At 41.2% G+C, this 25,395-nt stretch overlaps 3 protein-coding genes across 10 annotated transcripts in view; 1 reads left to right on the top strand and 2 right to left on the bottom strand.

Moving 5' to 3' along the window:
- The window catches only part of dctn4 (dynactin 4), a 45,369-nt gene extending 43,341 nt beyond the window's left edge, over positions 1-2,028 (bottom strand). Inside the window, exons 1-5 of one of the 2 annotated variants that reach the window (XM_058063130.2) lie at positions 1,790-2,028; positions 1,030-1,100; positions 786-964; positions 603-646; positions 76-183 (exon numbers count right to left, since the gene is read on the bottom strand). In XM_058063130.2, coding sequence (XP_057919113.2) covers positions 76-183; positions 603-646; positions 786-964; positions 1,030-1,100; positions 1,790-1,924 — 537 coding nt within the window. In that variant the 5' untranslated portion in view covers positions 1,925-2,028. The remainder of the gene's footprint in view (positions 1-75; positions 184-602; positions 647-785; positions 965-1,029; positions 1,101-1,789) is intronic. The other variant, XM_058063131.2, reaches the window with a different exon arrangement.
- Positions 2,029-2,311: 283 nt separating this feature from the next.
- gpx3 (glutathione peroxidase 3) lies at positions 2,312-6,021 on the top strand. The gene is made up of 5 exons (XM_058063132.2): positions 2,312-2,470; positions 3,206-3,356; positions 3,619-3,736; positions 4,082-4,181; positions 5,515-6,021. Exons 1-5 carry the CDS (start codon positions 2,387-2,389, stop codon positions 5,734-5,736), a joined length of 675 nt encoding a protein of 224 aa, XP_057919115.2. The 5' UTR covers positions 2,312-2,386; the 3' UTR covers positions 5,737-6,021.
- A 1,195-nt stretch (positions 6,022-7,216) lies between these two features.
- On the bottom strand, positions 7,217-22,283 carry tnip1 (TNFAIP3 interacting protein 1). Of its 7 annotated transcripts, none has more exons than XM_058063124.2 (18): positions 22,135-22,283; positions 18,070-18,251; positions 17,459-17,602; positions 17,293-17,378; positions 17,124-17,183; positions 15,798-16,007; positions 14,450-14,544; positions 13,471-13,684; positions 12,487-12,579; positions 12,353-12,418; positions 10,641-10,772; positions 10,426-10,554; positions 10,214-10,336; positions 10,010-10,135; positions 9,830-9,913; positions 9,247-9,480; positions 8,949-9,036; positions 7,217-8,712 (listed from the first exon to the last, which is right to left on the bottom strand). In XM_058063124.2, exons 2-18 carry the CDS (start codon positions 18,215-18,217, stop codon positions 8,594-8,596), a joined length of 2,151 nt encoding a protein of 716 aa, XP_057919107.2. In that variant the 5' UTR covers positions 18,218-18,251; positions 22,135-22,283; the 3' UTR covers positions 7,217-8,593. The 7 variants fall into 7 exon arrangements, with proteins under 7 accessions (XP_057919107.2, XP_057919105.2, XP_057919108.2 ...); XM_058063122.2 differs by lacking the exon at positions 22,135-22,283 and adding an exon at positions 19,268-19,385; XM_058063125.2 differs by lacking the exon at positions 22,135-22,283 and adding an exon at positions 19,268-19,385 and having other exon boundaries at positions 9,280-9,480.
- Positions 22,284-25,395: the final 3,112 nt, after the last annotated feature.

The raw sequence follows: 25,395 nt of genomic DNA, 5'->3' as shown, positions 1-25,395 counted from the left end.
ACATTTCAAAATGTTATAGAAAGGTATAGACTTTGCAAAAAAAGCTTAATGTTTGTCTGAGTGCTAGCGGTGTACCGAGAAAGCCAAAGGCATGCACTGTCGTCTCCTGGCCAGCTTCTTCCTGTCTCGCTCCTGCTTCTCTCTGTGAGCCAGATGCTGGTAATACTCTATCAGCTTGTTGATCTGCGGGGAAGGGAAATTCACAACAGAGATATTGGTTTTGCATTCTATCGGTATGAAAATGGCTATGGATGTCAATAACACAGTATAAGGTGTCAAGTCAGCAGAGTCAATGGGTGCTTAATGTCGGCTGACTGATGCCAAATGACATCTACGGTGACGTTTACGTGATCGACTCAAACTACCTTGCCGTTCTACCTGTAGGTCGCGATCAACGTCATGATCATCCATGCTCTAGAAAGTGTTAAAAGTTTGGTGATGGCAACAGTTTGACCCAACACTACAGTATTTCTCCTATACAAAGACACGCTCTGAGCTACTGGTGTGTTGGGGAGGGGGGGGATTCAGTCAGAGACATCTATTCACAACTAAACATGTGATCAACCCAAGGGAATTTAAATGACTGCAAGGAGAAAACCTACCCGCTGAGTATGAGAGTTTTCAGGCTCCTGCCACCCACCACTGGCTGCAAAGGACAAAATAGAAAGGCGTTTACATTTCAAGACATCACAACTGTCTCATGTATTGAATGTTTAGTTTGTCACAGATGTGAGAAAAATAAATACATGCACACCTAGGCGCCCAATTCACACAGTAGTACCCACCCACTGACTTGTCAGCCATACCCACATCCCTGGAGGTCCAGCGGCAAAAACCACAGGCCAGGTAGTAGGCTTTCTTCATAGCGGTCTTAGTGGGATCATCAGGCAGAGGAGCAGGGATGTTCGTAGCTCGAGTGGACAGGGTGTGCATGCAACATGGGCAATCAAAACAGTTGGCACACCTGCGACACCAACAACAGAGAATCAAACACAGAATCTTCTGCGGACTCTATCAAGTTAACCTTACCTGTTCTTTTTAAGTTTAGCCTCTGCAGAGGGCATGTTTTCCAAGCAGCTGGGGCAATAATGGGAGTCCACCTTGATTGAGAGGTGTAGAAATTATTAATATACTGGAGAAACTAAAGGAAACTGAACAATTTAGGGGAGAAAATGCCTACTTGGTTAACATCCTTACTAATGAAAGACCTGTCGGGGAATCTACCATTGCTAATGTCTCCCACAATTTTGCTGTCCGGGAACGACGCAAATAAAAATGTGGACGCATAGTAACATTCATTACATGTAATTTGATTGTAATCACAAGCTATCGAGCTGGTGCATGCAAGTCAAAATATAAAAATATTTGTTGGAAGCGCAACTTGGCCCTTCTGGGCGTGGTGTTGGTGACAGTGTGCTAAATTTGCAAGTTTATTTCACGATGGAAATCACAACTGGCTTATAACATAATAGCGTGTAGAGGAACAAAAATATTATTTTATAACTGTCAAAAGACTGAGCTCGTCAATGATGTTTTGTACATCCGGCTAGTGCTAGGCTAGTTAGCGTTCCTGCGAGCGCTAGGACCTAACGTAAACGGAAGCTAAAGCGCTCACAACCAATCGAATGAAATTATTTTGCACAAAATCTTGATTGGCAGTTTGCACAACCACTCGATACTTGTGAATGGTCCCTTTGACTCCGCCTATCTGTCATAGCTGCTAGCAAAGCCAACTAACACATAAGCTACAAGCTAACACAAAAAACGAAGGCAAAACAGGAGAACGTACCTCGTGAGACACACATTCTAAGGATCTTAGCTCACTGCAGTATCGGCAGAAATACAGATGGGATAAAGGAGCCCTGATCTTCTTCTCTCCGCGAGCCAGATAGACGACTCTCTCTGGCTGGAGAAGGGAGGCCATCTCTGCCAGACTTCCACCGCCGCTGTGTTGCTTGGATGTCACGGATAGTCGTTTTCTCCGAGAGCGGACCCGGAGCTCACAATGTCGCCCTCTTGTGGTGTCCACTGGAACTGGTTGCATACAAAACGGGAAACAAAAAACTGGATTTTCCTCTCTCCGTATTATGTGGTATTAAAACAATGTGTGCTCACAATTCAGGCATTGAAGAAACACATCCAAAAGACTCACTATTGTTTGATTCAGCAACTGCAAATTGTACTTAATGCGGTGGATAAGTATAAGTAAAAATCTAAAATATATTTTAAAACGTCATCCTGTCCACCTTGCACCGCCTCCATGGCAATGACGTCATTATCTGGCATCGTCATGCCAACCAGCTGTAGCGTCCCTCCCCCTCCAGTAAGACTCTCCCAGACGAAGCAGAGGACATTTAATCCACCGGAGGTGTGGTGAAGGGAGGGCATGACGTGGATGTCGCCACTGCTACTGCTGCTGCTGCTGGGCCCGATGAGGCCCTGCACCGCCGGAGGAGCCTCGCTCACTCAGGTACTGTAAGGTGGAGCTCATTAGAACCAAGACAGTGGATTTCTGGCAGGATATGCATACATTAGAAAAACAGGGATAATGGTGCAATAGCTTTTGTAGACCTCAACCAGGAAAAGTATGAAGTACTGTTTTCAAATAAAAATGAACTATCTGGTAGATGCAGCAGATGCAGATCAATAGTGTTTTGGGGCCACTATGCATACTTAATTGTAGGGGTGGATGGTTGTAATGTTGGCCAGGGGTAAGATATCACAACCAGAGGAATTTGGTGAATAATCAGCAGGATTTTGCATGGATATGTAAATGTACTGCATGTCAATAAACAACCTAGGAGCAAGGAAAACATCAGATCATGTGACAAACCACAAGGAGGACAGGATAATGTTTACAGCCTACATTGTCATGAACAAAAAGAAAGATTAAATGTTATGCGGTGTATTAGTGGCTATGGTGAAACCAACTACACATTTTGGTAATGGAATTACCTAACAACTGGGAACAAAGAGTGTTAATGAAATAAAAAAAATAACAATATATACCAAGCATATGTATTGCATTCCAATTTAATCATGATTGATACCCTTACACATTATAATAAATAACAATTATACTGTACTGTTATTGTTTCAGGTCTGGCAAGTTAGCAAAAATGAGAAAAAAATGGGTTTTGTCTGTAAAAGAACACAACACCCCACAATAGAATAAATAACATGTGTGTCTGTGTGTTACCTCCAGCTGTGCGACTCCTCCATAGACGGTAACATCTACAAATACCAGGCCAACACCTTGAATGGGAGCTGTACTGTGAACTTCAGCGACTACGCGGGAAGGAGCGTCCTCATCGTCAATGTGGCCACCTACTGAGGATACACCTTTCAGTATGTGGGTAAGATACGTAGTATGAAGAGAGGTTAACCACTATATAAAAATACGCAATACTGAGATAGTCACTTATAGTGGTGTTTTAAAATACTGTTGGAATTGTTGGGCTGTCAAAGTGAACCATTTTTGCTATCAATTGTGGCATTGCAGAAACATGAAAAAAATTTTCTTGCCTTTTGAGTCATATTTTTTGTGAAATTGTACAGTTTTTTTTATGTTAGACTTTGAAGGTTCCTTTGTTTATGTGTACATTTTCCGCTCTGCAGAACTGAATGCACTTCAGGAGGAGATGAATACGCTTGGACTCACTGTTCTCGGCTTTCCCTGCAATCAGTTTGGGAAACAGGAACCAGGCAACCAGCATGAAATCCTGCCAGCCTTACAGTAAGACCTCTCTCTGTCACTGTTTGGTTAAAGATTTAATTAGGGTAGCTCAACCTGTGGAGAGTTACAGTCCAGAAGCTTATATTGTATCACAGTAGTATGCCATTAAGTGGTCAACTGCATTGCTAAGATGGACTCATGGTAAATCCTATCCATCAACAGGACTTCATTTAATCCCTTTGTTCAGAATCAGAATCTCAGATGCCATCAGTCACCTTCTAGGCAGGACACAGCCTCTGCAGTGGACTGTTGCAGCTTAGACGGAATGTGGGCTGGCTGCCAGGCAAAAAGCTAAAAAAAAAAAAAACATAACCACTGATAAGTGCCCCCGCTTCTGGATTCCAGGTATGTCAGACCCGGCAACGGCTTTGTTCCAAACTTCCTGCTGTTTGAGAAAGGAGATGTGAATGGAAAAGACGAGCAAGAGGTTTTTACATTCCTTAAGGTAGGCTTTCTCCGCTTGCTCAAACTCTACACTACATGGACATGGAAATACGGTTAAAAATAACAGAATATAGAAGAAATAAAAACTTTGTGAAATAATAACACAGAGAACAGATACACAATCTATGAGAATGTATGTTTACTTGAGTGTTCTAGCCTTAGCCTTCAACTTCTTACATGTGAAACTCATGCAACAATATTTTATGAATAATGCTGGAACACACTGTTCCTACAAAAATACAAAATGTTGTGACAAAGCAAAGCGCTAACTAAATGGGTCTGGAGCAGGGGTTTTTTCACGTATGTCAGAGAGAACATAACATGTCTGGGGCCCCAAAAGTGATTGTGAAAATATTTTCTGTTCACTCCATTAAATGAAAAAGTTCCGAGGTATGCTATATAATAATGAAATAATATAGAAATGTATCCACCTTACGATACATTTACTATAAACAATTGGTCAATGCCTACGTCAGAGACAGCAAGCGGTGAAGGGTGATGACGTCATGCGAATTAAGTGGCGTCCCATTTCTTTGTGGCTTCCTAGATAAAGAGAGATTATTTGCAATAAATAATCATAATCAGACTAAATAAGTCAAATTGGTCAATTTCTCACAACGTACCTGAACTCGGGAATCGAAATCCCTGCGTTTGAGAGGCATGTCCTATTGGTCCACATAGTGTTCATGCTCTTTTCCAGTTATGCACTGTGAATCCCCACATAACTGAACCATTGGCAACCGCGCACATTAGCAGATTGTTGATCAAAACCAGTAGATAGGTAGAAAAACCATCTCATAAAGGTTGAGCACCACAAAAAGTAGACAGAGGCAAACTGTATTTGCTTGAGGGGGTGTTATTTATATTGTATGCAGGGAATCAGCTTGATATTTACACTCCTACTCACACACCACAAACCAACAGCTTATAAATGCAAATGGCCACCTCGCTCATGGGTGCTAATAACAAATAAACCAGGTGTGCAACACACAATGTAACTGTAGGACTGTGCATGAATGCTGACACACTACTTTACATGTAAAACATTATTTTATACAAATGTAGAACCCGCAAGGCATGCTGGCTAGCACACACTTCCAACAGGAAGTTACATAGTTAAAACATCCTTTAAAATAGTATTGTTTTGTATTTAAAGGTTTATTTTGATACCTGCATAGTCTGTGTGTTTACTTTTTGTGTTGCACCTTGATGACCTCATCTGGTTGATGATGACCTCAATTACTCTTTGTGGTTTGTCACCATTCATGGCAATGATGATATGATGACTTTGTCTTGCTTTAATTATTAATCCAATTACATCCATCTTCCTATAGAATTCCTGTCCTCCAGTTGGAGACAGCTTTGGTAACCCCACCAGCAGGCTCTTCTGGGAGCCGCTCAAGATCAATGACATCAAGTGGAACTTTGAAAAGTTCCTGGTGGGCCCGGACGGGAAGCCGGTTATGAGATGGCACCCAAGCATCGATGTATCCGAGGTGCGAGCGGACATTCGCACATACCTTCTCCAGCGTTACACACAAGATATTTTTAACTAGACAAAACAGTAGATTCTAGATGTAGTTGTTGTCAAGGCGTAAATGGCAACAGTTTCTGACATATTGAAGGTAGCATGTTAAATGAAGAAGAGGTTTGAAAACAGAAACACTGTGGAGCCTCTTTGGAGTCTGGGCTTCCAGGCCAGCTCTTCAGTGCATTCAAGCTGTCCTGTGAGCCCACAGCATCATGTTATCTTCTCAAAGCAGGATCTACTGGCATTTACAGCCTCAATGTCAATAACTTCTAATAAATCAGTGTGAACTGCACACTCGCTTGCAATCTTTTACTGGACTGTGATTCATGCGTCAGATGAGGATGGAGAATGGTGTGGCAGATTCCGTGTTGATGTCATGAGTCTATTTTGAAATTGTGAATACAATTTACCCCTGCACCCACATGAAGACATATGTTAACGCACACCTACAATAAATGGCAGTAATAGTGTACTAATAATGAAATACCTTCCAGCTTCTCACATCCCCCGGACAGTCCACACACAATTTTAAAAAAAAAGCCAGTAAAACTCTTGTCGAAATTAAAAATATTTTTGTTACACGTGTTAACTTACAAACAAGATATCTTGAATGTGCCTTGGTGTCAAAAAAGCCCAAGAAAATGCAAAAGAAATTTGAAAAACAAACAATGTCACCAAATAGACTTGTTGAAAAAACATGTCCCCAAAAAAGCAGAAGAAACCCAAGCAAAAACAGTGAAACACTAACAGGAAGTTAGCTATAGCTCAAACCAGCTAACAAGCGAAAAACTTCATTTTTCAAACTTCATCCTTCTAACTGAATTCTACGTTTGTCAACTTGAAATTCACGTTGTTTTTTCACGAATTGTTTTGTGACTTACCTCTTCTTTACCAAAAAAAAATCGCTGATATCGTGGTCCATTAATCTAGGAGTTGCAACCAAAGACCGCGATTTAATTGAACGCCATCTTGAAGCCCGTGCTGTTTTGTACTACGCATGCGCAAGATGACCCTCGTCTGCTTGATAGCAATGGGCATCTATCCAATATCGAGACTAGATTATTATACATACGAGATATACATTGATTTCGGTAGCAGAAATAAACATGTTAAAATAATTTCTCTCACATTGTCTGGTTTCGTGTATATGAACGGTTTTCGTGGGAATTTAATTATAGTTAATTCAAAGTTATATTAAACCAGCGATTAATCGGGCTGTCCTGTCCACTTTGTTCCGATGGATACTTGGTTAGAGAGATTTTGCACACTGCACTTCTGAATGTTGTATTCTACCGTTGTAACCGGCCAAATTAATAACAAAAAAGATTAAGACACTCAACAGTTCCTTGGATGTTATGTTTTTTTCCGGTTCCAAAGTATATATTCTTTGGCGGGACAGGGACAAAATGGCTGCCCTGTTTTAGTGCACCCGATTTCACAAAACAGGTGACCAATAAAGTTTTAAGTTTGAGAGAAACTTCAGCAAACAAATGTGGACAACCAGCTAAACATTTAGAATCAATTTATTAAGCCAGTCAAATACAAAAGTCTCACATGTGCTTTTGCCTACAGCAAAACAGAAAAAGGGGTCTGCAAACCAAGAAACCAACTGCTAGTCGTTCTAAAGAAAACCTTTTCAAAAAGTGCAGATTCAGCAACATCCCCCTTTAGTTCCCACATATAGGATTCAACTCACTTTTCCTGGTTAATTTATGAGTTAAAAATGAAGCCCCCGCCCCCAGCGCTCAAACTTTTGAAGCCCTTCATCTGACTACCTCATTGCTCCCATATGTGAGTATAGAGGTCACACATTAGATGTGTGACTTTGAGATGGAGTGACCTTAAAAAAACAGAAGCAACGTTGTTATAATCTGAAGTTATGTCTCCTGTGTGTCATAACAGGGATCTTGAACCGGCGTGCCAGTTGGCAAGGCAGGTGTCACAGAGTAATAACAGAGGTGTCCGAGCTGCTGCACCATCTGCTGTGCATGCTGATTAAAGATGGTTGGCATGTGTCATGACTTAAGTCATAACTGCTAGATACCGCGCACATGGCTAGAAATGCAATTACAAGATACATTAAGTGGTCAAATAAACCGTCGTAGAAGTGCTGTGTTTTTAATGAGATTAGGTCCATCATCATGGTGAAAAGGAAAAGTTTATGTATGCACTGTGCGTTGGTGTACTGTGTCTGAAACAAACATACAATGTATAGCTACAATATATCAGGTTACACTAACAACATAGAGCAGCATTACTAAAAGACAATGATTCACACTTAATCAATGCAACTATGAAAACAGCAGATTATAAATAAATTATCAATCACAATTGTATGGTATGATACCATCAAAATCCCCTCCCCAAGCCCAAAAAATGTTTGTATGCAACAACCACATTTTGACCAGTTACACATATGGGACATTTCTATCACATCAACATACTGCGGAAGTCTTTGTAAATCAATTTAACATTCACTTTTGTAGATGTAGTCCTTGAATTTACCTATGCAGTTACTGTTGGAATGACAATAGTCTTGCTCATAGTGGGGAATGGCTTCCTGTAACCTTACAAGCTGTTGCAGATTGGAACACAAAAAGGTGTATTTCTGGATACAAAGAGTATAAGTGTTTAAGTATTCCAACCCGTTTAACAAAACTTCAGTTCAAGAAAAAAAAAAAAAAAAAAAGGCAAAATGTAAATAGTTTTATATTCAGAATAGCGAAGTGTTCCACAAATAGCCTTATAAAACGCAAGTATAAACAACATTACAATAGGATATCTACAGTTCAGTAGGAAAATTATAGATCAAATCACACCTTTTTCAAATCAAAACAAACTGATTTCATGCTACAACCCAATTTCCATCAGGTGGTGACATTTTAGTGCTTTCCAGGATCTATATTCTGTCGCTCCCTTTTTCCAAATCCTGCTCCTCCTCCTCCTCCTCCTCCAACTGTTGATGCTGCTGTTGATGCTGCTGCTGTTGCTGCCGACTGATCTGCACAAAAACATAAACACAAAAATGCTTAAACATCTTCTAATTCCAAAAATATAAGGAAATAATATACTGATGTTTGGTCCCTCCCCCCTCACATTCATGACTGAAGTGCCCTTAAGGTGAAGGAAGTTGCCCTCTGTCCCAGTATGTCACTAATTATGTATGCTGGCTATGTGCAGGTGATAATATGTGAAAAATGTGTCATGAAGAGTTCAGTGTCGAATGTAATGGTTTACCTGCATTATCTGGTGCTGGTCGTGAACTCTCCCCCACCGCTCTAGGTCCTCTAGGTTGTAGAAATGATGAAGACTGCCATGGAAACCCCTAAAAAGAGACAAAGATCCATTACCTCTAAAATATGGAAATTCCCGACAACCACAAAGCCCTCATTCTATGTCATAACGCTTTAATAGTAATGCTGTTTATCCTTGTCCTTCAGTATTGGTTAGTCTGACCTCATGAAATTCACTTGTTCCTCCTGACTTAAAAAGGGCATACGAGTAGAAAGACAGCCTGGGAATCAGAGTCACTCACGCCTGAGACAGAGGGACCTTTGAGGACCCTTACCGGGGTACCAGGCTGGAAGTCTCGTACAGGGGGTGGAGCTGCTGCGGCTGCGGCATTGGGCATCCGGGGAGGGAAGTGTACGGGCCAGCCCTCAAGGCCCTGCGGTCCCACCTGCACAAAGGGACCACAGTAGGGGGGGCTCAGCGGGCCGTTCACTGAGCCTGACGTAGGGTCTGAGGTACGTCTTTCCTGTTGCTGCCCCTATGAGGGACCACAAGTAGACATGTGATCCCCAATTAGTGCACGGACGCTAAACTCGGCGAGCACAGAGGAAGGCCCAGGCTATGGCATGTCATGTCATGGCGCACAGCTGACCTTTAACCCACTGAGCAGAGAATCTGGTCCACTGCTGATCCCCGGATGCACTGACAAAGAAGCTAACTCGAGTCAGGTTGTCTAGACTCGGTAAACTCATGAGTGACAGTCTGTGGTCACAAGAGGGCGCTAGTATGCACGTTTTACTATAAATCATCCACTGAGGCTACCAGGGAAGATGCCGCTTTCCATTCAGGACTGTCATTCACACAAAAGGCGCACAAAAACATTGTACCTGCTTATGATGCTGCATCTGTAGTCTCTCCAGCTTGCATCTCTCTGTGTGTTCTCGCTGACACTCATTTTGTGCCTGATGGAGCTGAAAGACACACAGGGGGGGGCAAACAAAACCCGCTGAGTGATGTGTGTGTTCTGGTGATCACCCTCAGTTTTCTTCACTCATGAGTCCAGTCACCTGATTGGTCAGATTAGTAATCTGAATCTGCAGTCGCTCCACTTGCCGCCTCAAGTCTTCTTTTTCCTCGTTCATTCGTTCCCTGTCGCTTCGTTCTTTTCGGAAATCTTCTTCAAAGATTTTGACCTGATTTACAAAATAAGTATTTGAGAAATGAAAATCAAGATTGAAGCAAAATTCCACTTTTGTGTATTTTTGTCTGACCTGCTCTTTTAGAACAGCAATTTGAGTGAGTAGTTCCTGTTTCTTCAGGTTATTGGCAGCATCCTGGCCGGGAGGTTGTTGGGAAGATGACGGGGCGTGCAGGTTTAAGGCTTCTTCCAAAGCCTGCAATTTTAAGAAAGGGAATCCAGCAAAAGGTCTAAAAAAAAAAAAAAAACAAAACCTGTGAGCTCTGAATAGCCCATTTCACTCACCCTGTTCAGGCGCTGGATTTCCTTCTCCTGGTACTCTCGCTGCTTGCTGAGCGGCAACAGCTGGTCCTGCAGGTAGCGGACTTTCTGCTTCAACTCAGTGGTCTCAGTGTTTAGACACTCCTTTTCGCCCTGAAACACGCCCCCATAGTGTTCTAGAACTGAGTGTACTTCCATTTGTGTTCAGCTTTTGAATATATATTGTCGAGAATGGTCACCTGCACATTTTCAATCTTGGACTTTGCCAGCAACAGCTTCTTGTCGTAGTCTCGCTGCCTCTGCTCTCGTTCCGCCTCCAGTTCAACCACTGTCTTCTGGGATTCCGCGAGCCTTTGTCTGAGATCTGTGATCTAAGTAGTTGATTTTAAAGAACACATACTGTGAGGGGCTGAAGTTGCACTTGATTAATTGCACCGCTGGGGTACAGATAAACGTCAGCTAAGTAGGTGACTTTATTATTTAGATCAGGGGTCTCAAACACGCACTAGTTTGAAGCCCCCGCCTTGATATGAAAGTTTAATGTTAGTGCGGCCCGCGCAAGTTTGATATGGATGCTGTATGGTATCATGTACCCAGAAAAAATTATTACGTTTGATTCATGTTCATGTTAAAGGTTAAATAACTGTTAATAGTTATCCTCCCTATCCGTGTGGAAGTGGTAAGTTTTTGGCTATTTAAGTTTAAAGGAAATAACTTGAAGGCTACCGTTTAGGTCGCTAGCTCTCTAGTTTGCGAGTTAGCATGTGTCTCAAGACCCTGCAGTTGCGCAATATGTTGTAAATAAAAAAAGAGTATAAATGTGACTGTTTTGTCATGTCTACAGGGCTCTAATAATGCTTTGCTCATTTTAATCTGAAAAAAATTATTTGTCTACCCACCAACTATATGTGGTTTCAAGTTTTTATTATTTGCCGTTTTATGATGATTATTATTATATTTATTTATTACTGATTGATTTTCTTTATTCTTGATTTGTTTATTTATTTTTCATCTTATTTTGTGCAGAAAAATAAAAATAGATATTTGAGAACAGTGGAATGTTTTATCAGAGCTTTTATTGTAGAAAATCGGAACCAAAGCAAAGTTTATTCATTTTTCTGTTTTTAATAAATGCGTTTTTTTGTTTTTTTGTGGAAAACCTGATGCGGCCCAGCCTTGCCCAGACCCTAGCTACAGTGGCCCCCAGGTAAATTGAGTTTGAGACCCCTGATTTAGATGAAACCACAGCAACAACACATATGTCCTTTAGATTTGTGTGAGAAATAACAGCAAGCCTGTTGACGCACATGGATATATCTAGGTTTTTGTGGTTTAACTCAAGGTAACATGGTGTCACCATCGTCAAGCAAATCTAAGTGTGCGATTGCGTAGGGGTGTGAGAATGAGCCTGTTTGTGCATGTGTCTGCTACCCCACTAACTGCACCACAGCAGGAGGTCAGCAGGTACCAGAGTGGTAAGGGAAATTCTCACTGACAGCGCTTGTGGTAATATGCTCAGATAGCGCGCTTGCAAGAGTGCATCTTTTCCACTCTAAGTGTTTCGCTGCCATCTGTGATCTTTACGCTGTGTGCCATTTATTCATTTGACTGTTTGTGTTATTTGTAGCAGTAATAACGACTATGCCATAAATGTCAACAAAATTGTATTTCAAACATTGTGATGGTCTTATTTGTGGAGTTAAATGTATTGTTTGGCGTTCATTTATCTCGCTTTGGGAGACAAAGCTGTACCAAACTACCGTCACCTATTCGCAACTCTTTATTTAGATGAATATTATGTACTTTCATTGCAGCGGTCAATTCAACAGTCGTGAAAAATGTTTCTATACTTGAGAGTGAGGTCAAACTGAAGTACTTCTGCTGTAACAGGCTACTCAATCGAGGGCACAGTAAATTTACACCCTCGTACCACCCTGAGTCATTACCGTACCTTCTGCTCAAACTGTGACTTCATCGAGTTCCACTGAATGTCCCACTGCTTGTTCACCTCAAGTACCTAAAAACAAAGTCAAACAAATTAGCATATATGAAACTAAACACGATATGCTACTACAAGAGACTCACATCTTTTCTCTGCTTCTCCAGGAGCTTGATCTTCTTTTCGTAAACCTCAACATCACAAGGTTTGTTTGGGCTTTTCCCTGCAGCTTTTCCACTCTGGGGGCACAACATCCCTACGTTACACAGCTCTCATGGTTGAAATGCTTCCTATAAACTAATATAATACCAAAGATGTATTCATGTTGATATAAAGACAGAAGTGCATTTGATAGGACCGGCATTGGATCTTTGGCATGTAAAAATACACTCGACAGCAATGACGAAGTGGAAGCACATGGAGGTGTAGCGTGCAGAAGGTCACGCAGAGTAGGCACATTTGAATGCATGCAAACAGTTTAGTTCCAAATGTGAAGCAGCACTTATTTTGATCCTAAACAACCCTTTTTTGTGTTGTTTTATAGTTGTTTAGATATTTGAGCTGTCACTTTTCCTGAAACTTATGTTCGTTCAACTGCTGAACAGCAAAAGGTAGAAACTAACTTTTTTTTTCAGATGAAAGACGTCCAATCTTTTGGTTGGTTTCATGTTAATATAACAAAGCCTTGAAAAATTGGCTAAAATGGGAAGGTACTGAAGGTGTTGTCTTTGGAAAAATGGCTGGGATTGAATGAGCTAAGGTATTTGAATCGCCATTTTTTGTGATACATTTATCACAACAGACATTTGAACACAGTAAATAGTAGGTTAACAAATTAATAATAACATTATGTTCCACTTCTTGAAGCTACAGAGAGGCAGGTTGACTTTAATAATTTGGCTAGGTGGTTAATTTGAGTTAACTTTGTCATGTACAGTCCAAGACTGTCCATCACACACACATTTACCCAACTAAAAAAAAAAAAAGCCTCCATGCCATTCACTGCTGCTGGTGCATTTTGGCCAATCAGAAACCTGAAAAAGTGCACAGAGAGGCCAAAACCCAGAGAAAGCATGCAATACCATGCATCCTCCTAATGTGACAATAGGGTTTGCGTCATTTTCAAGTACCTTCTGTGGCGTAGTGGCTTCCATCTTCGGCCTCACCGTGCCACATTCCTCTTTAACTGGCTCATCTTTGGTGTCGGGAGCTTCAGTGTCAGAAGCTGCCGCAGATGACGACGATGAAGATGATGTTGCTACTGCTGCTGCTGCTGCTGCTGCTGACGTTGATGCCGCTGATGCTCCTCCAGTTACAAGCTCTTTCAGTTTCTGATTCTCTTGCCTGAAAACGACAAGAAAGTCAACATTGTGCTGAAGCTCCAGTGTTTGGTCAAGCTCCAGGATGTTTTGGGAATTCCCTACAACCCCCGATTGGTGCTAGAACGCCTGCACATGGTGCGAGCGTTTCCCCAACTAAAGTGAAAGTATGCGCAACTGCCAACACCCTTAAAAAAAAAAAAAAAAAAAAGAGAAACGGGGGAGGGGTCATGATAAAAAGTTACAACTCACATATACTGTGCTTTCTTTGTGCTCTGACATGTTTTATTGATGTCAAGTTAATACATTTTGATCTGAGACTTATGCTAAAGAAAACAACTATAACTGCAATTTTTTAATCTACTACTACTAATCTTATAAAACCAAATAGTTGCTGATATATCACTTGGTAATGGTTTAATTTAATTTGAACATGTATCAGGTTACAATGGAATACATAAATCACATAATCAATTCACAGTTCCACATTAAATTCTTATTAAATTCTACCCTCACATTTGTTACTTATTTGTCACTTCCTGTATTCTAGGTATGATTTTTTATTTTTTACACAGTGTACATACAGTAACCTAATGGTGATTTTTTTATACCCATAATAAATAATGATCATATATATTACCATCAAATTGGTGAGGTAATACCTCACCAATAATAATGATTCTATTTTTTTTATGGGTTTCATACTGCACTGATAATGACTTGTGCTTTTCTTACCAAAAAAAAAGCACCACAACAAACCGCCACATTGTAAGAGAAACAAAAACATTACCTCAATTGTTCCAAATCTCGATTCCTGATATGATGATCCTCTTCCATTTTCTTCCGAAGCTCATTGTTCTCTTGTCTGAGCTGCTCGCACAAAGTCTGCAAAATCAGAAGAGAACATGAGGCAATTTTCATTTGAATATGTTTTCTATCACAAACCTTGTCCTTAAAGTGATGAAAAAATAATGTGCGGAATGCCTTTTGAACAGTTAAAGGTCATCCAGCCTTCTGACATACCGACACATTTGTGTGGACACACACAACACTGACAGTGTTTTTCTTTAATTTGCTGTAAGCCACAAGAAAATCTGTTACATGCATCAACAAAACAGAAGGTCACCTGTGATGTCCTTTAAAACCGCCCAGCAAAGAAAGTTAACACAAACAGCTTCAGAACATGAAGAGATGCTGTCACAAAGCCAAAACGCCTAAGAAAAAGGGATGTCCCGAGAAAGGAAGTAGGTGGGAATTAGACTCTACTATCACAGATTTTGACAGAAGTGAGCATTGATTGTCTTTTGATGTGAAAAAAAATCTTAAGTAACTTTGATCAAATGTGGAATTACTTGCAGCTTCTGCTTGGACATTAACACAGCGACAGCTGTTGAACTCTGGTGAAAAAACATTGGGAGCGAGGGAGGGACGCTGGGAATGCCGAGAGCAGGTAGGATTGATGAAATGTTTAAATTGTTTCCCGTGGGATGCCGCTTCATGTTTGCAATGAGGTTGATCGTATTAAACTTGCCAATTATGTGTGCCACCATTGAAAACATGTGCATAACAAGTATTGCATTCAGCTGCAACGTCCTTTTTTTTTGTTTGTTTTGAATGCCACACGACTGACCTCATTCCTGATACTTTGTTGGCATGCTAGCACAACACTGCTGTTGTGATCACATCACATCGCTGCTGGGTACAGACGCATCAGGAATCAACTGCCTGTATTGGAGTGCCAATATCGGACGTTGGCGACTCCAAATTGTCCATAGGTATGAATGTGAGTGTGAATGGTTGTTTGTCTATATGTGCCCTGTGATTGGCTGGCGACCAGCCTCTCGCCCAAAGTCAGCTGGGATAGGCTCCAGCACCCCCGCGACCCTCGTGAGGATAAGAAGTAGAAAATAAATGAATGAATATTATAAAAAGGTTAAGTTCAGAAGGATGCAATATCCTATCTATACGTATTGATCAGTGCAATAAAAATGAGCAGAACAATAATACCCATTTTATATTTATTATGTATTTATCCCTCATTTATCCCCACAATAACCTTTAATTGTACTGCATTTGTGGTACTGAGTAATGATGTTTCATCAATGGTCTTTATCGCTAACCATCTGACTGTTTCATACCTGTAGGAGGGACGTCCTTTGTTCATTTTTTTGGACCTTAGAGGAAAGGTGGTGAAACTCCACAGCCATTCGGCCCAGGTGAGCCAACAGCTGGTTTGGGTTGGACTCCTCGGCGAATATGCTGAAGGAGCTTTCCAGTTTCTTCAACTGGCTCGCCAGCTCGATGTTCTCCTGAGGCAGGAGAGGGATAACTCCAGTCGTGGACCGGGCCTGGAGAAAACACACGCCCACATTTGACAGCCAGTCAGTCTTTCCTTTCAAGCTGAATCAGCAAATAGACTATATGCTTTTCTGAAAGAAAGACAGTCATACTATAAGAGTCATAGTGATACTATTTCTGTCTGCTAACTCAAACCAGTTGACCCTGTTGGATTTAAACTACCGTATCACATAATGGAAGATCACATAGAATGAACATGTCAATAATCACAAATACACAAGTCACATTTTATAGTATACTACTAGTTTTCACCATATATGATGATAGTCTGGTGGAGTACCCTATGACCATATTCCTTTAAATGCAGCATGTGACTGAATCATCAGCATGATTCCAGTCAGTAATAATCCTGGACTTTCCCCTGTTTGACTCAGGCTAGAAGAGCCAAAATTATTTCTGATGTTACTCAACTAGGATACGTTTCTAATGTTTATGATATGAAGTAGATGAAGTAGATTGTACACAAAATGGCAATTCCGAGACACACCAGTATTGTGACTTGAGAGCTTAACCCTTTAGAGGTTTTTTTTCCAGTTTTGACATTACTATTTCAAACCGGCTGCAGCTCTAAAATGGTTTGAAATACAGGCACGCTGTAAATGAGAAAAATCATCAGTATGACCCCAAGTTTGTGATGGGAGCAAATTTACTCATCTTATGTGCACATGATGATGTCATCGGGTTTAGAATTACCGATACCGGCTTATCAAAATATATGTTCCAGCTATTCCCCCTCACCATTAGTGGTGTTTTGACAAACCACCATTGCCCCCGCAACGCTAAACATGGTTAAGCAAAGTATGGATGAAAGTATATCCTGCTTGTGGACTGTGACGACAGACTCGCTTCCGCTTGTACATGGTACTTTAAAATCTACTAACGGATAAGCTTTGTGCAAAACTACTCCCACCAATGTAGTTTAGATTAAAGTTACAGTTGTCCGCCATCTCCTAGTGTAACTATTGGCACCTTATTTGCTGAAATAGCTTGTTAAATTCAGCAATGTTGCAATTTTTGTTTGACTTAAAACAGAAGCTATGTGTATGAATGTCAGTGTCAGTTGGGAAAGAAATGCTGTATTAAAAAAAAAGGTGACTTTTACATACCGTCAACGCATCTGAGGTCCTTCCGTCCATATTGACCAATTCAAACTCTGATAAGGCATCCTGTAAAGAAGGACAGTTGCAATAAAAACTCCTGCCAGTGTGGAAGCATCATAATGAAGCCATCTTATATTTGTTGAAATGTTGTAATTCTCACAAATTTGGCACTCACATTAAGTCTGTTAGGCTGAATGGCCTTGGCGAAACAGCTTGCTTCCTCTTCCCTCGGCTCCGCAGTGGCATGCAAACAAGGTTTGCCTTTGCGCGGCAAAAATAAAAAAGCAGACAGGAGTTGTAATCCACAAGCGTCAAAACTTCACCATCTAAGTGCTACCTACTTTGTGTTTCAGTGCGAACAGGTCCTGCTACGCACAGACTGGCTGCATAGCTGGAGGACTTGAGGGCCTCGTTGTCTCGCACAAGTTCCTCCACTCTCTGACGAAGCCTTGACGCTTCCAACTGGGACTCTTCAAGCAAGTCGCCTGCGGAGAGATGGTCATTCGCTTTCACTAAGTTGAGCTTCATCTGCTGATGTTCATGCAAACAAAACACAACTGGAAGTATGTCGTCAGTTGTAAAGTATTCAAGAACAAGAAACACGCCTTCAATGAGTCATGGATAGCTTTCAAAAGCAAAAGCTATCCAGGAGTGTAGGCAGGTTAAACTAGATTATTTTCTAATTACTACATGCCAGTTTCGCTCCGAAAATTTGCACAATTTGTAAAATAATCTGTTCAATTCGGTGAAACTTGAACCTTTGTATTTTATGCCAGGCTGCCACTACATTGTGGATAAAACTATACCTATTACAAAGTTAATGGGTGCTCATACCTTCTGATAATGTTCTGTTTGAGTACTATCACCTGATCAAGTCTTTTATGACATCCCCATACTCCAAGAAAGTAATAAGTAATTTGCAGACACTCATCTGTAATTTTACAGCGCTTACCCAGGCTCTTAAGACCCTTCATCCTCTCCCTCAGCATGCTGTTCTCCTCCAGGAGCTGCCGATAACTGCTTCCTCCTCCAACCTCATCCCTGGTCTTGATGTCACTCCCGCCAGGATCATAGATGCGATACGGACCCTTTCCTTCCATTGTGTTGTTCACTTGCTAAGCATGATTCTATAACCTGCAAAGAGTATTCAAACATGCATTAGGTAAAAAAAAAAAAGTCCTCTGCAGAAAAACAGTTAGTCAGGACTGGAAAGGGTGCTTTCTAAGTTTCCCCTCCCATTAACGACACTGGTAGACTGACTTCAAGTCTGGTACTGAGGTCCAGACCAAAAAATATAAAACCTCACAGTATTTCACACAGCTTTCTGTTAGGTGTTGCTATGCATTGCCTGGAAACAGTTGCATTTGGTGACATCATCGCTGGTATTTTGGTCCCTTCGTGAAGCCGTGGTGTTCACACTTTCCTCATTTAGGACTAGAATCCGCTGGGAGGAGAAACTGGACCTATATTTCACATTGTGCGTTTGTTCCAGTTCTTTTGAGTCCTGGACTGCATTTGCATCTGACCAAACAAACCACACCAGCAGACTAGAGTTTGTTTTAACAGGACCAAAACTGACACATGTAATGGCAACCTAATTCACCTTTTGTACTGAACAAATAAATATTGTCATTAAAAGGAAAGCAATAGTATTACTCTTAATTGATTCAGTCTATTGCAGGCGCAGCTTATATGATTATACACACAAAACACTCCAAATTACACTATTATATATGTTATTGAAGGCATTCAAACTATGTACAGTATGCCACGAAACCACTGTACGAACCTTACCTATCCTTTCTTCTCAACACAAAGAGGGATCACTACAACATTCATGTCAGAAAGAAAAACATGTACATGCCATTAAAGCATTCAAACGAAGATATATCCACACAAAGTAGATAAATGATAGCGACCATGATTGGATGAAGAAGGCTAATATTAGTTTTCGTTGTTGTCATGCAAATGACTAGCAACATCTTGTTAGCTGTCGGCTAGCTAACACTGGATAACAATGGGAGACAGGAAGGAGCTCGCTCCTCTTGTTTTAACCTCTCTACAGACACTTTTACCGAAGCGGTTCGTTCGTGACAAAAAGGAGATACGTGACAAACCAACAAACAAAGCGCTGTCCTCTGACAGAATACCTTTCCGCTAGCAGCGGCCTCTCGACTCTGTGGCCAGACAGCTACTGCGGAAGTGGTCTGCTGCTCGATGCCGTAACATGGGAAATTCCACCTTGCAACGTTTGATGTAAACAGCAATGACTGACAGCCGAAACGGCCAATCAGCGCCTTAAGGGGTGGAGCGACTGAGCCTTCCACAAAAGCCGCACACAGACGTAATCTATACAGGACCTATATATAGATTTATATTTTTAATATTTTATTCAATGCAATCATTTTAATTAAACTGCGTATTATGGCTGTTTTCAACGTTTTAATAAAGATTCTAAAGTGTCTTCACTAATATAATGTACTTCCGCGACAATGGATTTCCAGGAAACAAACATGCACAAATAAATCAAACAAGTGAGCCTTCACTGTCTTTATATGCTTAATGACTTTATAAACAAAAGAGTGATGCATCAGATACACTCTTGATCAAAAGTTCTATGCAATAATTTATATTTTGCACTATTGTATCGTAAGGATACTACATAGAGCTTCAAAAAACAAAGAGAGAAGACAAAAAAAACATTTTAATCCCCTCAAAAATTGGTTTGGCCATCCTTGATGCAAGTGTTGCCGTGAGGCTAGGGGGAATGTTGCTCTAGGTAGTGAAGATGGCTTCACTGAGGGCATCCACTGTCTGGAACTATTGTCCATTTTTGTAAAATTCCCTTGCCATCCATCCCCAAATGTTTTCAAGTGGATTTAGATCAGGGGAACACGCAGGATGGTCCAAAAAAGTGAGGTTATTCCTCCGGAAAAAGTTGCCCTGTTGGAAAAGCCAGTCATTACCACATAGATGAGGGCCTTCAGTCATGACAGATGTCTCCTACATCATCTCCACATAACCAAGCGCTGTTTGACGCCCCTGCACAACCTGAAGCTCCATTGTTCCATTGATTTTGGCACCCTCTCCACTGTGTGGAAAACATCTCTGGTGGAATCTCCATTAACGTTAGAAGCCATCAAGTCCGCCACAGTTAAAATTTTTCTCTTCAGAGAATAAAACTTTCTTCCACCTTTTATATGTTCAAGCAATTTTGTGGCATTAGAGGAGACAAGGCCTTTGAAGATATTTTTTGTTCTTCATTTGGGGTGACGATCATCCCGTTTCTTGACGAATGGCCAATGGGTTTCAGTGGTTGGTTACAATTAAATGCTTCCTTACACCTTTTATTGTCTCTTTCTTTTTGCAATTTGAATCTCTACTTAGAACTTCCTTAAGATCCAAAATGTAAATACTTGCAATTTTTCAACTCAACTTAATGCAACAGTGACATCTTGTGTTACATTTCCATTGACACACGCCAGATTCCACAGTGTCTTGGCTATATATATTGTTTAATGGTGTTTGTTGCATGTTTATAGCTTCATTTGTTGTCTTCCTATGATGAAAATTCTATCCATTCATCTATTTTCTATGCCGCTTATCCTCGCTAAAGTCGTAGGTATGCTGGAGCCTATTCCAGTTGTCTCTGGGCAAGAGGGGGTGTACAGCCAATCGCAGGGCACATAGGAAAAGTCCAAAGTTGCAGAATTATTCAATTATCTGTTCCAGTTTTTTGATATTTTGTTGGCCCTGTTGGAAACTTGTCCTGTATTTTATTGCACAAACAAGCGTATCGTAAAATATTGAAAAATTCAACCAGCATATCACATTTCCGACAATTTCTTCCAAATCCAATGAGAACTTTTCAAGTTATTTTGAACACAAACAAACAAAAACATAACCTTTACCAAAACTATGAAATAGGGAGTTTTCTGAACCGACGCCATTTTGGTTGTGACGTCACTGTGAGACGACGCTCCGGAAACCGTTGGTGAGGAATCCACACTAGCCATTAGCCATGAAGACGAGGCTAGCATGAAGCATATTAGCAGGAGAAATATAACTTGACTTACTGCCACCTCGGTACGCGTTTACACGGTCGAATATCTTGTGTTGTTTTTTTCATTTTTTATTTGTATCTTCGAGGGAATTAGTAACATTTGTCCTACGAAGTCTGGACAATAACAATAACATTACATTAAAAACGCATTGGAATGAAGGAGAACTTCCGGGTAGTGGGACCGTCTCGTGATGACGTCACTTGTCCCACCGCAGACCCGGAAGTAATGCCTTTCAATGGTGTCATGAGCACTTTAATATTATTTATTATTCACAATTCTTTATTCACTACCTACAGTATATAGCAATTAAATTTTTTTAATTTTAAATTTGCAGGTCTGAAAAATGTAATGGCTTTTTCTTGGGTTGGTGGAAATCATTTAAATATAATTACTTTGGTCCTGTTAGCTAACAAAAACAAATACAGTATTAGGCCACACTATTTTTCTCTTTCCCAACAGCAGAAACCAGCATCTGATAGTCATTAAGTGGGATATGCAGGGCAAAGGAAACTTTATGTTGACTATATTTTGCTGAGATTAGTCTTTTACCTTCCACTCTGCAGAACATCTGAGGTTACATGAATGACGTGACTTAAAAACAAACAGATCATTTTAGTTCATATCAAAAAGCACAAAGGAATTCGTTATTGCATAGACGGCGATCATACCACCCCCTCCACATTGTCTTTAGCTTGTTAGAAATCACAATATTTTGTGGCAAACAGGGACATAATATTCTGCTGGTACAGTGTAACATAGATTTATTTAGGTTTTTTTTATAGCACATGAAGTAAAAACGACATGTTTCTTTTACAATCGATGCTGATTGATGCTGATTTCCATGTCCCAACAATCCAACAAAAAGAACAGATTTGGTAAAAGTAAAGTCTTAAAATACGCTTTTCGTCCCTATTCGAAAATGTTAAAAAAACATTTATGTATAAACAACTCACCCACTCAGTTTGGCTTGTGTCGGAGAGCCATGCACTTTTTAAGGAAACTGGTGAATAGGGGGGAAGCAATTTCACTGTGAGACTTGGGGAATTCCCATAACCAAGCAAAATGGCTTCAGACTGGAGACTCAGTGTGAACAGGACCTGTTGCGTGTGTGTGTGTGTGTGTGCGTGCGTGCGCTTGTGCTTTGCCTTTGGAGAGTGACGCAACACATGAGAAATACTAAATGCATTGAATTAATCTTTTGTGCAAATATTGATGCTCCATTCTTTAAGTGTGTGAACTGAAAAGGTCACCAAGAACGTCATGGCGGATGCGGATGACCTCTTATAAACAGCATGTTGTACACCCTGCCAGGAGTGATAAACAGTGAGGTAAGGGCAACTCTGAAAACGCCAATATATCGTTTTTTTCCAGCGTATAAATCTTTTTCTTCAACTTTGAACCCTGTAGCTTTTACAGCAGTGCTGCTAATTTATGGCCAGGTTCTAATCTCCTGCCATTGTCTTTACATCAGAACTATCGTACAAATACTGTGCTGCTCGAGAGCTCTTTCTTTGGCAGGAGCCAATCACAAGACGCCAGTGAATTCTCAACACGTTGGAAATCGCAGATCATTACTCGGTAAAACAGTTTTCACTGTGTCATCTTACAAAGAGCTCTAAACTCATCACACAGCAACTTAACACTCAAAAGGTAGCTAGGAAATATACAAGTACCGATACGAGTTTAAAATAAATATGCATCTGCTGGGGTGCTGCAATGATGTCAGCCTCCCTCTGGTGGAGAGAGGCAACATTGCCAAGCGGCATAGAAAAGGTAGTCAATAGCACTGACAAGAACGTGAGGTGCATTCACGGGCATCGGGTCATTACAGTATTATCATTTATTTTGACCAGGTAAAGACCCATGACCAACTACAAAACGCTCCACGACCCTTTGGAGGACAAGCGACATAGAAAATGAATGAATGGATGACTGTCAAGGTGCTGCAATGATGTCAGCCTCCCTGTGGTGGAGAGAGGCAACATTGCCAAGCGGCATAGAAAAGCTATCCAATATCACTGACAAGAATTTGAGGTGCATTCACGGGCATCGGGTCATTACAGTATTATCATTTATTTTGACCAGGTAAAGACCCATGACCAACTACAAAATGCTCCACGACCCTTTGGAGGACAAGCGACGTAGAAAATGAATGAATGGATGACTGTCGAGGTGCTGCAATGATGTCAGCCTCCCTGTGGTGGAGAGAGGCAACATTGCCAAGCGGCATAGAAAAGCTAGCCAATAGCACTGACAAGAACGTGAGGTGCATTCACGGGCATCGGGTCATTACAGTATTATCATTTATTTTGACCAGGTAAAGACCCATGACCAACTACAAAACGCTCCACGACCCTTTGGAGGACAAGCGACGTAGAAAATGAATGAATGGATGACTGTCGAGGTGCTGCAATGATGTCAGCCTCCCTGTGGTGGAGAGAGGCAACATTGCCAAGCGGCATAGAAAAGCTAGCCAATAGCACTGACAAGAACGTGAGGTGCATTCACGGGCATCGGGTCATTACAGTATTATCATTTATTTTGACCAGGTAAAGACCCATGACCAACTACAAAACGCTCCACGACCCTTTGGAGGACAAGCGACGTAGAAAATGAATGAATGGATGACTGTCGAGGTGCTGCAATGATGTCAGCCTCCCTGTGGTGGAGAGAGGCAACATTGCCAAGCGGCATAGAAAAGATAGCCAATAGCACTGACAAGTGAAAACTTTTTGGTGGCGTGAGCACTTTAAATGATATCGTGCAAGCTGCTGTTATCGTCACTGCAATGAGAAGTCCCCTTGTCTATCTAAAAGGGAAATTCAAGAAATTATGCAGGGTTTGTGGGGCCGCGGGGGGTGGTGGGGGGGCATAATAATGAAGATATCTGATGATCTTCTCATAATGATTATTGAATGTGGCAAAATAGGTTGTGGCGTGCCATGAAACCATCGTGTGATTGGCTACAGCATTCTGTTTTTGTTGCCTTGGATGTTGGCTTTCTGCAGGGGATTTCCTCGCCGCATGTGTCGTTTTTTTTTTTTTTGTCTTCTTTCCTCTTTTTAACACGAAGAGGGGCGACAACAGCTGTGCTCACACATATGAATGCAGTGAACTGATACGGCAAGAGAAAATGTGTTGCTGAGGAGTGTCAAAGTGAAACAACAGGAAAACGACCGACATGCATTTATTGCAATATTGTCAGGCAGGCTAATGTAAGACTTACTATAAGCTCGTTTTAATCAAGCTTCCTGCTAATTATGCCGTTGTAATAATGTGTTTTTAAGGTTTACATTTTAGTTTTAGGGCTGCACGGTGTTCGAGTGGTTAGCACGCAGACCTCACAGCTAGGAGACCCGGGTTCAATTCCATTCTTGGCTATCTCTGTGTGGAGTTTGCATGTTCTCCCCGTGCATGCGTGGGTTTTCTCCAGGTACTCCGATATTACTCCCACATTCCAAAAAACATGCTAGGTTAATTAGCGACTCCAAATTGTCCATAGGTATGAATGTGAGTGTGAATGGTTGTTTGTCGATATGTGCCCTGTGATTGGCTGGCCACCGGTCCAGGGTGTAGAAGACAGCTAGGAAAGGCTCCAGCACCCCCCGTGACCCTTGTGAGGATAAGCGGTAGAAAATGAATGAATGAATGAGTTCTCCTCTTATATTGTGTGGAAGTGGTAACTTTTTGGCTACTTATTTTGTCTTTCCCCACCCTCGGCCATCTCTGTGTGGAGTTTGCATGTTCTCCCCGTGCATGCGTGGGTTTTCTCCGGGTACTCCGGTATTACTCCTACATTCCAAAAAACATGCTAGGTTAATTAGCGACTCCAAATTGTCCATAGGTATGAATGTGAGTGTGAATGGTTGTTTGTCTATATGTGCCCTGTGATTGGCTGGCCACCGGTCCAGGGTGTAGAAGACAGCTAGGAAAGGCTCCAGCACCCCCCGTGACCCTTGTGAGGATAAGCGGTAGAAAATGAATGAATGAATGAATGAGTTCTCCTCTTATATTGTGTGGAAGTGGTAACTTTTTGGCTACGTATTTTGTCTTTCCCCATCATCGGCTATCTCTGTGTGGAGTTTGCATGTCTCCCCGTGCATGCGTGGGTTTTCTCCGGGTACTCCGGTATTACTCCCACATTCCAAAAAACATGCTAGGTTAATTAGCGACTCCAAATTATCCATAGGTATGAATGAGAGTGTGAATGGTTG

Source organism: Doryrhamphus excisus, linkage group LG22 (assembly GCF_037039965.1).
Source record: "Doryrhamphus excisus strain RoL-2023G ecotype Guam linkage group LG22, RoL_Dexc_Guam_v1.1, whole genome shotgun sequence".
Taxonomy (NCBI): domain Eukaryota; kingdom Metazoa; phylum Chordata; class Actinopteri; order Syngnathiformes; family Syngnathidae; genus Doryrhamphus; species Doryrhamphus excisus.
Note: the sequence above shows the minus strand (reverse complement) of the source record. Positions and strands in the feature narration are given on the sequence as shown.